The 15,849-nt window shown below is 40.7% G+C and overlaps 1 protein-coding gene across 2 annotated transcripts in view; it reads left to right on the forward strand.

Moving 5' to 3' along the window:
* STX6 (syntaxin 6) overlaps nucleotides 1–15,849 on the forward strand; it is a 49,250-nt gene that overhangs the window by 21,737 nt on the left and 11,664 nt on the right. For both annotated transcript variants that reach the window (XM_039460265.2, XM_003925317.4), the window contains exons 4-7: nucleotides 6,535–6,597; nucleotides 9,860–9,985; nucleotides 11,601–11,707; nucleotides 15,429–15,523. In XM_039460265.2, the coding sequence (XP_039316199.1) occupies nucleotides 6,535–6,597; nucleotides 9,860–9,985; nucleotides 11,601–11,707; nucleotides 15,429–15,523 (391 nt within the window). The remainder of the gene's footprint in view (nucleotides 1–6,534; nucleotides 6,598–9,859; nucleotides 9,986–11,600; nucleotides 11,708–15,428; nucleotides 15,524–15,849) is intronic.

Genomic DNA, 15,849 nt, shown 5'->3' on the forward strand with positions numbered 1-15,849 from the left:
TAGCAAAGAAACCAAAATATTCAAGTTTTTGTGTAAATAGCTTTCATATTTTTGAGGTGGTTGTTTTCACGCTTTTGGAATCACCTATACATCAAAGATTTTCCATGTGCAATATTTGTGTTTTAGAAATACATCACAGAAGTGACCTTGGTTTTACTTTAGGATCAAAAGATTTTGTAATGTATGGCAGAACAACAGTAAATAAGGGGTAAGGGAACCTGAGTTCTAGGCTACGCTGTGACATTAATAAATGTTAACCATGGTAAGTCATTCAACCTCCGTGGATCTCAGTTTTATCAATGAAATAGTCCTCACTAACATTCTCTGACTTTAACTTTAAAAGTTAGAATCAGAACTATTACTCTCTCCAGGAAAAAAACCCAACCTGCTCCAATGTAGGAATTGTTTACAGTCAATTATAAGTCAAGATGGAAATGGCTTTGGTTAATTAAAAAGGGTGAAGTATCCAGTGTGTGCACAGATGACCTTGAGATATAAGAGTTATGAGTGGGAAGCACTGGGATTTACGATGTCTCATTCATTCAGCTTGGAAGACAGTGTGAAATGGGAACAGGTGCATAAATAACCAAGACATTTGTTGTTCCTTTCACGGATTAACCATATTTTGTTGGGACTCACTATTGACTGCTGGTTCTAAAGTTCATGTGTTAGAAAGAAGAGGAGTAATTATGTTTTTGGCATGATAGATTGTTACAAAATGTTTAAAACTATTTAGTAACATAGTTTAAGATCCCACATTCTAATATGAAGGTGTTCCGTTTTGTGGTTTTTGACCTGCATGGATAAAGTGCCATCATAGAAGTGAAAGCCAACTAGGGCGCAGTGGCTCACGCCTTTAATCCCAGCACTTTGGGAGGTTGAGGTAGGCAGATCAGTTGAGGTCAGGAGTTTGAGACTAGCCTGGCCAACACGGTGAAACTCTGTCTCTACTAAAAATACAAAAATTTAGCTGGGCATGGTGGTGGGCACCTGTAGTCCCAGCTACTTGGGAGGCTGAGGCCAGAGAATCGTTTGAACCTAGTGACGGAGGTTGTAGTGAACCAAGATTGTGCTGCTGTACTCCAGCCTGGGAGACAGAGTGAGACTCTGTCTCAAAAAAAAAAAAAGGGAAAGCCATAGCTCATTACGTGCAGTGGTCACATAACTGAAAGCCATAGCTCCTTACCTTTGGTGCTGTCCCATACAGGATGCCCACCACAGGGCTGTCGGAAGAATCTGCCTCATCAGGGCTAACACCCATGAAAGCACACACATAACCCACATGGTTTTTATTAAGCATAAAACTTTAAAAACTGAAATTTTAAAATATATATTTTTTATATAATGTAAGCTCAAAGAAAATTAGAGAAATTTTTCAAGAGGAAAAAGCAGAAAAAGGAACCTAAACTCAATATATAAAATATATATAATAACATATAAAATATATATAATAATATATAAAATATATATTTTATATAATTTATATAATGTAAGCTCAAAGAAAATTAGAGAAATTTTTCAAGAGGAAAAAGCAGAAAAAGGAATCTAAACTCAAAATAATACACAGCACAAGACAGTTTTCTTCATAATTTTCCTCCCAGTGCAGTGCAGTTGTATTTTTACATAGTTATGATCATACCATTACACAATCATAGCATTTTATTTTCTTAAGTTAAAAATAATCTGTACTTGGTATTTATAAAATGCAAATAATTTTGATAGAAAGGAGCAAAAGGCCCCTTCATTCTCTTTTCACTCCCTAGAAATAATCAATGTCAACAATTTTTATTTTTGCAACCATTTTAAGGACATTGAAATACTTAAACTTTTTTTTTTTTTTTTTGAGACGGAGTTTCGCTCTTGTTACCCAGGCTGGAGTGCAATGGCGCGATCTCGGCTCACCGCAACCTCCGCCTCCTGGGTTCAGGCAATTCTCCTGCCTCAGCCTCCTGAGTAGCTGGGATTACAGGCACGCGCCACCATGTCCAGTTAATTTTTTGTATTTTTAGTAGAGACGGGATTTCACCATGTTGACCAGGATGGTCTCGATCTCTTGACCTCGTGATCCGCCTGCCTCGGCCTCCCAAAGTGCTGGGATTACAGGCTTGAGCCACCGTGCCCGGCCTACTTAAACTTTTAAAAAGCAGTGGCATGATCTATAATATTTTTCTATGAAAAATTACATTGTGGACATAGTCTTATAATGATACAGATAAATCTAGAGAAGTGCTGTTCAGTAGTGATAAAATGTGAACCTCTTGGTCATTTTTAATTTTCTAGTTGCTACATTAAAAGTAAAAAGTAGGTGAGCTTCATCTATTTTATGTAACCTAATATATTCAAAAGGTGATCATTTAAACATATAGTCAATACAAGGGATAGAGATTTAAATTTTTTAACTTTTTGTAATAAATCTGGCATGTATTTCATACTCCAGCATATCTCAATTCAGATGTGAAATTTTCATTGGAAATACTTAGAGTTGAAAAAGTGGAATCACAAACACAATTTTTCCAGACGTACTTAAATTTTTCTAATAACTGAATATCAATTAATTAAAATAAAATTCAGTTGCTCAGTTGCACTGACCACATGTTAGGTGCTCAGTAGCTAGTGGGTCCTGCATTACCCAGGAGCAGATTATCCTTTTTAATAGTTACATACTTTTATTTGGTGGTAATTTTTATTGAGTGCTTACTATATTGTTGGCTACTGTTAATCATGCTTCATGTGTTACCTCTATTAATCCCTGCAGTGATACTAAAAGATAATATCCTAAATGTACGGAAGAACTAGAAACTTAGCACAGCTATGAAAAAGAATAACTAAGTCTTAAACCTAGGTCTTTGACATGAAAGATTCTGCTCTTACCCTCTCCTCTAATGTGGCTCTGTTATGATTTTTTAAATCATTGACCTACCAGTAGATATTTTGGTTATTGTTATTATTGGCAATTTCAAACCCTACTTCAGGGACCATCTTTGTGAGCATAACTTACGTATTTGTTTAAGTAGTTAAAAAAAAAAATCAATGAGAATACACATTTGAAATATTCATAACGAGTCGTAGTGGGTCATGCCTATAATCCCAGCAATTTGGGAGGCCAAGGCAGGAAGATCACTTGTGAATTCAGGAGTTCAAGACCAGCTTGGGCAATATAGTGAGACCCCCATCTCTACCAAAAATTAAAAAAAAAAAAAAAGTAGGTGTGGTGGTGTATTTCTGTAGTCCCAGCTGCTCGGGAGGCTGAGGTGGGAGGATTGTTTGAGCCTGGGCGGTTGAGGCTGCAGTAGCTGTGGCAGCACCACTGTATTCTAGCCTGGCCATCAGAGTGATATCCTGTCTCAAAACAAAAAATTGTTTTCAAAGTATCCTATAGAAAGAACTTATCAGTTATATTTCTAATAGGGTGTTAGAATACACCTTCACTAAGTATTATCAGCCTTTTTCATCTTTCTTGGTATAATCAGAGAAAATATCTCTTAGCTACACTTCTTTGATTACCCGTGGGTTATTGCATCTACTCATGTTTGGTCATTTGTGGGTTTTCTTGTGAATTGTCTGTTCACTGAACTCTCTTCATAAGCACAATGCCTAGTACATAATGCCTAGTATGTAACACTGCATTGTGCGGATTGTGTTGCTGTTCCCTTATTTGGAGTTGCTGCTTATTTCTGCTTTTTTTCATATTGCAAATAATACTGCAGTGCACATCTTTGCGTGTCTTTTTTGTATATATTTTATATGATTTCCTTAAAATAAATTCCTGTTAGTGGAATTACTGGGTCAAGGCAGTGAATATTTTGAGACTCATGGTATGGAATGAAAAATTTATTTTCAAAGTGCTGGTCTAGTTTACCATCCAGCCATTGTTTGGGACCAGTGGTATTTTAAAAAATACATTTGTTAAAGTATAACAGTATAGAAAAGTGTAATTAACCTAAATATATAGCTTAATAAATTTATAAACTGAACACAGCCATCTAAACAACCCCCAGAAGCATTGCAGAGTGTTACCAGCACCCCCAGAAGCCTACCTGTGCTGCTTTTCAGCCAATATCTACCTTCCACTGCACTGACTTCTAACAGCAAAGATACATCGTACATGTAACATTCAAAGGCTAACATGTCACTTTTCCATACATGCATGTTGGTATCTTTATTATGCAAGTCATGTGTTCATTTTTTTTAAAAAAAGACTATAATGCAATGACTATATTTTTTATTTTATTTATTTATTTTGTAGAAATGGGGTTTCACTGTGTTGCCCAGGCTGGTCTTGAACTCCTGGCCTCAAGCGATCTGCCTGCCTTGGCTTCCCAAGTGCTGGGGCTGTAGGCTCAAGCTATAGTGCCCAGCTGAGTATATTTTTTAAAGCATGTATTATCTCCCTAGTGGATGTTGCTCTGCAGTTTTTAATATATATTTAAATAAATCAGGCTGTTGGATTGACTATCAGAATGTCATCTTAAACTCTAATTGATAACCAGAAAGGGAATCCTGCAGTCCAGGAGATACTTCTGTAATGGTCATTCTCTCTTTGAGGCTTCTAGATTTCTGTTGTAAGACAAGGAATGGGGGTGGGGGGGTGCTTGTTAAAAATGTGCCATCAAGAGTCTGATTTCATAGGTCTCAGTGGGGCCTAGGGAACTACACTTAAAAATACTTGTAAAATTTTATTTATTGATACATAATGGTTGTGCATATTTTTAGGATACATGTGATATTTTGATACATATGTATAATGTGTAATGATCAAATCAAGTGAAGGTAATTGGAATATCCATCATTTTAAACATTTTTCTTTATGCTGCAAACATTTGAATTACTCTCTTCTTGCTATTTGGAAATATACAATAGATTATTGTTGAACTTTAGTCTACCTACTGATCTATTGAACACTAGGTCTTATTTCTTCTAAGTGTATGTTTTACCCGTTAATCAACCTCTCTTCATCCTGCTTTCCCCCTGCACTCTTCCTGGCCTCAGGTAACCAACCACCTATCTATCTCTATCTTCATGAAATCCACCTTTTTAGCCCCCACCTATGAGTGAGAACATGCAGTATTTGTCTTCCTGTGCCTGGCTTATCTCACTGAGCATAGTGACATCCAGGGAAACTGCATCTTTAACAACACTCATGTGACTGACTTGCGCACATCATCCTGATGTGAGCTCCATGTGTGCAGGGACCTACCTAGTATTCACCGCTGTATGCCTGGCCACATAGTAGACATCAGTGAGTGAGTGCTAAGTGGGTAGATAAGTGGTTTGAAAGTTGAATCAGGTGGGTCTCACTCCCACTTACTATAGTACTGGGATTGTAAAAGTGGTGGCACTGTCTGATCTACTGTTCACTTATCATGGGTCTTTAAAAAAGTTTTTAAAAGTCTTATACTTTAACATCTGTGTAAATTATAAAGTATTTTGACAGCCTTTAAAAATTTTTTTATTGAAGTCACGATGTATTCAGTTCAAATCATTCTCTAGTATGTTGGATTGTAGCTAAATAAATAGAATGACTCATTTAATAAACTGTTTTGCTTCAGATAAAGTAATGGATCTATTCAATTTTCATTCCATACAAAATTATTTTTGACACCACTCTGGAAATTCACTTTGATGTTAGGGTTAGTCTATACCTTTAATGAATCCAACTCAGAAATAAAACGTGTTGTGACCGGGCACGGTGGCTCAAGCCTGTAATCCCAGCACTTTGGGAGGCCGAGGCGGGTGGATCACGAGGTCAAGAGATCGAGACCATCCTGGTCAACATGGTGAAACCCCGTCTCTACTAAAAATACAAAAAATTAGCTGCGCATGGTGGCACGTGCCTGTAATCCCAGCTACTCAGGAGGCTGAGTCAGGAGAATTGCCTGAACCCAGGAGGCGGAGGTTGCGGTGAGCCGAGATCGCGCCATTGCACTCCAGCCTGGGTAACAAGAGCGAAACTCCGTCTCAAAAAAAAAAAAAGCAAAAAAAAAAAAAACCTGTTGTACCCCTATTTGAAAGTATTCTTTGGTGCTTAATAGTAAATATAGTTTATACTAAAAGCACATGTTTTTTTAACATATATTATAAAAAAGATAACCCTCGAACACGTGCATTTGTGTTTGTACCCCAGGGATGTTCTTTACTAGTGATGTGACTTTGAGAAAGTATCATTGTTGTTTTGGACCTACGTCTCCTCAACCTTAAAATGGAAATAGTACCAGCTTCACAGCGTCCTTGTGAAAATTCATTGATAATGTGTGTACATGTTTAGCATTATTTTTGACCTGTGGTAGGTACCTGGTAAATGTTAATTCTGTTCCTCTTTCCTCCTATTTAAATTAGTAGCCAGGTTACTTGTTTTTAAGGGACCATCTTTCTTTTTGTTTTCTTTTCTTTATTTTTGAGATTGAAAATAAAGCCAAGAAATGCTGTCTTGTTTTTAAAAATAATAAATTGTGTGTTTTGCTATTGTACGAAATGTTAACTGTAATTTTGTTTAAGGATGTGCTTCATTTGTTTTCCTATCTTCTTTCTCATTAGGACATGAAAGATCAGATGTCAACTTCTTCTGTGCAGGCATTAGCTGAAAGAAAAAATAGACAGGTGAGAAAACATCAGGACATAATTATCAGTGAGGGAAAGTATACAGTTAGATATTTGATATTTAAAAATGCTGACCATCCATGGATCGTGTAATTAAGAGGAAGACCTCTGCATGCAGGCCCCGGTGTGACCATGGGAGGTTTGGTGACAGTCCAGGCAGCCTGTCCCAGCACCCTGTCAGCGTTTCCCTCCCCTTTCTCACCTTCTGATCCTTTCCTGGGGGCTCCCATAGTACCTTTTGCCTACCCTTACTATAGCACTGATCACAGAGTACTTTTACTGTTTTCATGTGTGTATTCTGCACCTGTGGAGCACTTTCTGTGTGCTAGGCTCTTTTAAGGGCTGTCATTACTTACTGTCTTTCTCTCTGCTGGGCCCAGGCCCCATGAGAGTAAGGAGAGATCTGTGTCTTGGTTTTTAGTTATTTGTTTTCTTTTTGTTTGTTTTTGTTGTTGTTGTTGTTTTTTGAGCTCTCTAGTAGTTAATACATTGCTTACCCGTGGAACACATTAGACGTCTAAGGATTGACATTTGATGTAAAGACATTAGAGGAACCTTAAACTTGTGTGTTAAATTTCTCTTTAAGTAGTTTTTAAAAATTACATACTTTGGCATATTTATAGAAACTGCTTTCTAATTGTTAACATACAGTCCTTTTAAAAAAATGTAGAATGGTCATCTAGAATTTACACTTTAATTTAGATTGAAATTTGATTTAGACCTTTTTGGTGGGATAGAATGTTTTTTGCCTGTTGCTAAACTGTTAGGTGATTTTTTTGACAGAAGTAGTTTTTAAAAATTCTGTGGATATCCATTTTCCTTAGGAGTAAACAGTAAACAGTATCATGAAAAATGATACTGTTTGTTTTAAACGAATTATCTTAACCTCATTTTATTCAGATTCCAGAAAGTTATGAATTGTCCATATAGTAGGCTCTTGAGAAATCTTGCTATTTTTACTTAACTAGCAATCAGTACTTCATAACATAAATCCTTACTTTATACCTGTGAGTGTTTGTCAAGCCACTTAATTTTGAAAACAAATATTATGAAAGCTTGAAGAAGGGGGAAGATTCTATAAATACCACCTGACTTAATTTTTCTGTTTCCTTTTCTTGCATTCCATTTTTCAAGTCATTGTTTTGTTTTTGGCTTTTTAATCTTATTTGCCTCCTTTGCTTTTTTTTTTTTTTTGATCAGTACAGCTAGGAAAAGTTACTAGCTGGTCCATTCCATCTGGCTTCCTCTCTTGAAAGAAGCTAGTGAATGGCCTCAAGTTGGCTAGTTTTGGAGTTCTCTTCTTATTTGCACTTGACCTTATAGGAAGTGGAAGTACCTGAAGTAGTTGTGACAGTGAAGTTGGTAACACCTATGCTGTCACCCTTAACTTCAATGTTTTATTCTCTAGATAGTATAGGCTATTATTCACATTAGTATGGGCTAATGTGAATAAAATGGGTATACATATTGCCTGTCCAAGTATGGCTTGGAATTTGGTTTTAGGCCATGAGTGAAATGTCAAGTTGCAAATTTTTAAGGAACGGCAAGGCAAGGGCTTTCTAAGCCTCCAGCAGGCATGGGCCTTGCTGTGTCATGCCAGGCACACACACAGGTGCATCTCCCAGTGCTTGGCTCCTCTCTCAATCTCTTTCCCATTATCACAGACCTCTACGGTCAGACCAATGAACTTTAAGCTACTTTACAATAAAATGTGGATGATTTGCCCTATACTTAGCTCTGCCTAAGTGTAGACCATGGAAAATGTAGGCAAAATAGCCCTGTGACCTCAGGAGCACACAAGGCCCTGGTGATGTCCCAGTTCACTGTCCTTAGGCCAGTGATGCATTATAGACTTTTTCTGACCCTAAAAAAATTGTCACTAGTTCCTCATGTCTTCCAAGGTCCTTAGAGTCTGGATCAGCATGAGCAGGATCTTTTCAGTGTCGACAGCCCTAAGAGACCGGGTCAGGGCAGGACCACCCACAAAAACCCTTGGATCTGCTTTACACCAGACAGTCACCATCCAGCCTCTTGACTGGACTAAAGCTCTGGGCCGCTGGGAGCTCTTGTAAGAAGAGCTTCTAATAACTGAGCTTCTTAGAAACTCTGCTAATAACCACCTCAGAACATAGCACACTGCATCCTGAGCTGCCCTGATCCTGGCCCCTGAAGTCTGGCCATTTGATGGAGTTCACCCCTTGCAGTCTGAGAAGAGGTCAGTGTCAGTATGAAGGAAGATCATGAGGCTGTTAGAAGGGTTTTCAGACAGAACCAACCAGCCAGGCTTTTAATAGTGCCAGAGATTTTTAAAAAATTATTACCTGATAGGAAATGGAAACTCTACAAGGAAAAAGAGTCTTAGTTGCTAGCGTCTTCTGGCTCTTGGTGCACAGCTGGTGCGAGCAGTTACTTTGCCCCGTCAGAAAGCCTTGTGGGCATCTGGTCAGAACCAACTGTGGAGACTGAGCTCTCACATTCCTGCCTGGCCTCTTCATGTGAGGAAGACATACCCAACCTTACCCATTTATGGCTGCAGACTTCCCTAATTTCATGCTTCAGAAACCCGGCCCTGTTGTCTGGGAGCCGTGGTGGAAGACTCGGACTTTAGGGCAGCCCTTGCCTAGGTTGCCAAGGTCAGGGATTCCTTGTGGTCATACCTGCCTGGTGAAGCAACCCCATTTGTCATCTGGAAAGCCTGAAGGACCCTGGATTCTATTCATGGGTTAAACTTAACAGACATTGATGGTTCTTAAGCCTTTTGTGTTTGAAGGGCTATGGCTTACCTGCTGGTTGTTCTAGGGAACTCTCCCCTTCCCCCACCAAAACCCCCCAAAACTTCCCTGGGTCACACTTTTCTTAAAAAAGTACTCTAGATCTTTGGAATCAGGTTGACTGGAACCTATGGGTTGCTGAAATTCCACAGGTACCAGGAAGAGCTCTTTTACAAAAGATTGAGTGCTTTTCAGTTATAACACAGTATCTAGGTGGGCATTTGTTGATTTAGCAGGCATTTATTTGCACTTGAAGGGACAAAGCCCATTGTGAGGCCTATTGGGAGAGCTTAAACAGAGAGAGGGCCCTTCTGGAATTCCTTAAATTGTACCACACAGGCACCAGATCACATCACTACATAAAAGCCTGGCCCAGGGGAAAATAGATGATAAGAAATGTGAAAACTCTTTATATCACTCTTGATGCTTCACTTGTTCAAGATAGTAACCGTTTGTTTCTCCTGACTCCTCCGGTTGTCCTGCTCACACAGGCACTGCTGGGAGACAGTGGCAGCCAGAACTGGAGCACTGGAACAACAGATAAATACGGGCGCCTGGACAGAGAACTCCAGCGAGCCAATTCTCATTTCATTGAGGAGCAGCAGGCACAGCAGCAGGTACCCCGAGGGGCCCGGGCTTAGGATGGGGCAGTGGGAAAAAATAAACCCACCTTAGTTCCTTTGCCAGCCATGGGGTCTCATGGCTTAATGACAAGTGCGGTAAGCCAGAGCTTGTCCTGTGGTTTATTGTGTTTAAATATTTAATGATTACATTCATAAAGAGTTTCAGAATCTTCACAGCATGACTGCTTCAAGAGAACCAAGCTCAGCCAGGCATGGTGGTTTATACCTTTAGTCTCAGCTACTCAGGAGGCTGAGGCCAGAGGATCCTTCAGCCCAGGAGTTCAAGGCTACAGTGAGCTTTGATCATGCCTTTGCACTTTAGCTTGGGTGACAGAGCAAGACCCTGTCTCTAAAAGCAAAGGACCAAGTGGCCTGGTGCGGTGGCTGACCCCTGTAATCCCAGCACTTTGGGAGGCCAAGACGGGCGGATTATGAGATCAGGAGATCGATACCATCCTGGCCAACATGGTGAAACCCCGTCTCTACTAAAATAAAAAAATTAGGTGTGGTGATGCGCGCCTGTAGTCCCAGCTACTTGGAAGGTTGAGGCAAGGGAATCGCTGGAACTTGGGAGGTGGAGGTTGCAGTGAGCCAGTTATCGCACCACTGCACTCCAGCCCGGTGACAGCGAGACAACCTTTCAAAAAAAAAAAGAACCAAGCTCGGTTCTCTTAGAAAAAGCAGATCTTTGTTCATTTCAGCAAAGGCACTTTCAGAAAGATCTCATTTTTTTCATTGAAAATTATTCATTGGTTTCATGATATATAAAGTTGACTGCTTTTGTGTATGGTAAGGGTAGGAGGGAAATGAAGTGGACTATGTCTGTTGTTGCCTCTGATGTGTAGAGCTGTATTAATAAAAGGCAGCTAATGATAATGTGTCTGGGGATTTGAGGAGCATGTATCCGTTGAAACTGTTGATTATTAAATACAGTGCTTTATGTATACAGATAGCTTATATGTTCTTTTGTTCTTTACATTAGTACGTCTGCCTAACAAGTGTTTACTTAAATTGCTATTAAACCCAGCAAAATTTTTCCTATAGAAAGTGAGAAGAATACAACACAACTAAAAGTAAATACTTGTCAGTCAGTAGTTGTCCTTAAGGTAACTTATTGCCCTGGGGCATCTTGAGTTTGTCCTTGAAGAGGGAGGAGAGTCTGTGTGCCTAGTTTCCCCACATCCAGAGATTTGCCAGACTCTCTTGTATTTAAGCTGTGGCAGTCTGTTGTGGATTGAGACCTTGATCTTGGCAGTGGGCTTCCTCCTCCCAAACATCCCCGTGTCTCAGTGGTCATCTGCACGTGTGCTTTCAGCCATTGTCTGCTCCATTATTGGATGTCAGCCAACCGGAGTAAATCTCTCTTGGTGGTTTCAAACCCCGCTGACTGTTCACAAGTTGGATCAGCAGGAGATATCAGTAGCTTGACAATCCAGCCCTTTGAGCAGTGTGTTCTCAGAGGCAACGGTCTGGTCCTTTGATTTCTGGGCTTTGCTTCTGAATGTGAATTGTCCCAAGTTGGCAAAGAAACTAGCAGCTGCTAGAGTGCTGGGCTTGGAACCAGGTAAGATGGATTTTAATTGCTTATTTCCCATTTCTCTGGCACCAGTTGATTGTGGAACAGCAGGATGAGCAGTTGGAGCTGGTCTCTGGCAGCATCGGGGTGCTGAAGAACATGTCCCAGCGCATCGGAGGGGAGCTGGAGGAACAGGCAGTGTGAGTATTGAGACGCCCCTCTTGCTGCAGTGAAACTGAGGGGCAAAACCATCCTACAAGGCCCCTAAAAAGCCTGGCAGCTACATGGCTGGTAAAACCAAAAGCTAGTTTATTCATTGCTGCATTTTAAATTCTTTTACAGACTAGCCTCCCCAAAAGAAACAAATCCACTCGGTAAATTTTACTACAGGCTTTAGGCAAAGTTGTTATTTTTGTAAACACCTCCAAAAACAGACACAGATTTCTCTGAGCAGATACTCGAAGTATAGTTATGAATGGGAATGTGAAACAAAGAAGCCTCTATAACCTGTGGCGATTTTCGTTTCAAAGAGGATAGGACCTGAGCTGACTTTATCATCCCATGACTCTCCTGCTACATTGAACAAACACTTTTTGCTTTGAATCTTCAATTATCGTAACTTTTTTTTTTAAGTTACAAAGTTCACTACAGTTAATGAGGAAAAAATCTTCCCTCTCAAAAAAATAAAAACAAAACATAACTTCAGTTTGTTTTTCCTTGTGAACAATCCCTTTTGCACTCAGAAGTTTGATGGCAAAAACTACATTCTTAAATGCTGCCACAGGATACCTTTATCATTTTATAAACATTTTGCTGGAGAAAAATAATAAAACAGTTCACCAGGATATTTCAGAAACTTTCCTGTCTCAATATTATGTTTATTATTACACATCCATTCATTATAAATTCTTAGCACTTGTTCTATACCAGGCCTTCTGGAAGCCTAGGGATATAGAAGGGAGCAGAACAGACAAGACACCCCATCTCTGCCAAAGAGTTTGCCACTTGCTGGGTAGAACGGACATTGTGTAAGTGGTGGGGGTGTCATTAGGTGATGGCAGTGGTGTGGGAGGGCCCCTGTGATGGGGCCAGTGCATGCCTGGAGAGCCCTAACTTAGCCCAAGGTCCCTGAGGAAGAGGGGTTTAACTGAAACCTGAAGGATGTGTGGACGCTAGCCAGGTGAGGTGAGAGTTAGTGTGAAGTCAGGTAGCATGGGGAACGTAGACCAGGAGGAAGAAAGTGCACCTGTGAAGATAAGAGGTGCACACGTGCATGAAGCAGAGAGGTTCCATGTGTCTCAAGGCAGAGAAGAAACCAGGGGAGTCCTTGTCAGCATGGTAAGGAGGTAGGACTACTTAGGCTCAGTGTGATGAGAGACCGGTAGAGGTGAGGTTAGGAGTGATGGTGTGATCAGGTGTGATTTAGATGATGCGCTGTAGTGGAACCAGGTAGGGAGACCAGGTGGGAAGCTGGAGTAGCCAGATGTGTTTCATTTCTACCTAAAATGGGCCTTGACCCTAAAGTTCACTTTGAGGATGGGAAGGGACTAATGGCCTGAGCTTGTCTGTTGATGAGGCAGCGTAGCTGGGCAGTGGGCAATAGAGTCTGAGGGACTTCCAGTGAAAAATGGTGAATTGACACACCCCTACCTCCACTCCCTCTCCACAGCTCACTAGAGCAATAGTAAAGGGGTTTGTTTTCAAGGGCATGAAACCACTGGGCATGGTGGTTTACACATGTATTCCCAAGTGCTAGGGAAGGAGGCTGAGGTGGGAGGATTGCTTGAGCCCAGGAGTTAGAGGCTGCAGTGAGCTACGATGGCACCACTGTACTCCAGCCTGGGTAACAGAGGAGACCCTGTCTCTAATAAAATAGAAATAGCAGATAATTGGGAAAAACATAGGATTTGGACTGAGGTCTGTGCTATCCAATCTAATAGCTACTAGCCACATGTGGCTGATGAGTAAGTGATCTGTGGTCAATCTGAGTTGAGATGTGCTCCAGGGTAGAATGCATACTGGACTTTGAAGACATAGTATGGACAAATGTAAAATAGCTTATTAATAACTTTTTTTTTTTTTTGAGACGGAGTCTCGCTCTGTCGCCAGTCTGGAGTACAGTGGCGCAATCTTGGCTCACTGCAACCTCTGTCTCCTGGGTTCCAGTGATTCCCCTGCCTCAGCCTCCTGAGTAACTGGGACTGCAGGTGCGCACCACCATGCCCAGCTAATTTTGTATTTTAATAGAGACAGGGTTTCACCATGCTGGTCAGGATGATCTCAATCTCCCGACCTCGTGATCTACCTGCCTTGGCTTCTCAAAGTGCTGAGATTATAGGCATGGGCCACCATGCCTGGCCTTATTAATAATTTTTTATATTGCATGTTGAAGTGATAGTATTTTGGCTACATTAGGCTAAATACAACAGAATATTAATTTCATTTGTTTCTTTTGAAATTTTTAAAAATGTGGCTACTGCAAAATGTAAAATGGCATACGTGACTCATATTTTTGCTGGATGTTATTGAGATAGATTTGGGCTAGCAACTTCATTGGTGAGTGTCCATGGACTGAAGGGCAGGTGATGTGCCTGTTTTGTCTTCAGTAAGAAAAACCATAACCAGCGCACAAAGGTAGCTCTTGCTTTTCAGTGTTTGGCGCTGCCTGCCAGCTGCAGGGCCATGATGCTGCCAGGATCTAAAATGAGATAAATATGTTTTGATTTGAAAATTTAGATAAGGGACAAAGACTTGTTTATTGAGTTGTCAATAGGAGTTGATGTAATAGTTAATTTAATGAAGAGTTGGTTGCCCCATCCTGCAAGGCTGTCAGGTGTCTGGTGTGGAGAGATCGAGACCAGCAGTTTCTAGCTGTCAGTGATGCTGTCAGACTTACTACAGCCTTTTTAGTGAGACCCTTAGTACTAATTGGTATGTTGCATTCTAGCCTCAGAACAATCATTTACTAATCAGCAGTTGAAAAGTCTGGACTATTTAGTGATTTTTCTAGGCACTCCTAAAAGAGTATTTTGGTGTTTTCTTTCCCAGATGCACATTGGACAGCAAATAGTGTAAGCCTGCTGGAGTCAGTTCTCCTAGTGGGAAATAACTGGTTTCTCTGTGAGGACAGATGGGGAGACACGTGTATGCGTGGGTGCACATACACACTCTCACACACACCCCATCAGGGATGTATGTTAGTCCTGAGGTCTTCTGGGTTTATGATAAAGCTTAGAGCGCTTTCTAGGAGATTATTTTATTAAAGCACATGCCTGAACTCATATTGACACAAAGTGCTTTAGTATATTACCTGGTTCTCACAAGAGCCCTGTGAGGGAAGTTGAGCTGATAGGATTGTCCTGTTTTACAGGTGAGGAAACAGTCCCAAAGAGTTGTAGGGTACATTGTCCAAGGTAGCAATGTAAACAAGCGGCAAAGCCTGATTGTCTGCCTCAGATAGCGTTGTTTCTACCACATTGCACTAGCACTGAGTTTGTGTTATTGTTTAGACAGATCCATACTGCCTTGTCTGCATTCAGTTCTGAAATCTAGAAAGCTCTAAAAAGAAATGTCAATGTGTTTCTTTAAATTTGCAGCAAGGTTATGTTACAGAAAAACCTCACCTGACTCCACCTGTGACTCCTCATAGTTTTCTCTGCAGAAATATTAAGTATCTGATTATGGGGACTGCCCCAGACCCTGCTGGTGGTATTGACTAATACAAAGCATATTTTTAAATCTCAAGAATTCCAAAATCAAAATCATATCCTGTCCCAAGGATTTTGGATACTAGACTAAGGTCCTGAATCCCAGCGTTGCCTATTTTGTTTGCTAAAATATAGGCCTAGTCGTGTTAACCCAGTGCAAGTGCACTGCCAAGGCTTTGTGCTTACAGCGACCTCTGTACCTGCTTTTCTCTAGTATGTTGGAAGATTTCTCTCACGAATTGGAGAGCACTCAGTCCCGGCTGGACAATGTGATGAAGAAACTTGCAAAAGTATCTCATATGACCAGTGGTATGTATGGTGTTTAAGCATTTGTACTTAATTCTAGAACTCTGTCTAGGGGCGTTGTCTCATAGTTATGCCCATGCAAATCCCCCCCCCCCTTTTTTTTTTTGAGACCGAGTCTCTGTCACCCAGGCTGGAGTGCAGTGGTGCCATCTTAGCTCACTGCAACCTCCACTGCCTCCTGGATTCAAGTGATTCTCAAGCCTCAGCCTCCCGAGTAGCTGGGATTACAGGTGCATGCCACCATGCCTGGCTAACTTTTGTATTTTTAGTAGGGACAGGGTTTCACCTTCTTGGCTAGTCTTGTCTCGAACTCCTGATCTCAGGTGATC

Source organism: Saimiri boliviensis, chromosome 19, assembly GCF_048565385.1.
Source record: "Saimiri boliviensis isolate mSaiBol1 chromosome 19, mSaiBol1.pri, whole genome shotgun sequence".
NCBI lineage: Eukaryota > Metazoa > Chordata > Mammalia > Primates > Cebidae > Saimiri > Saimiri boliviensis.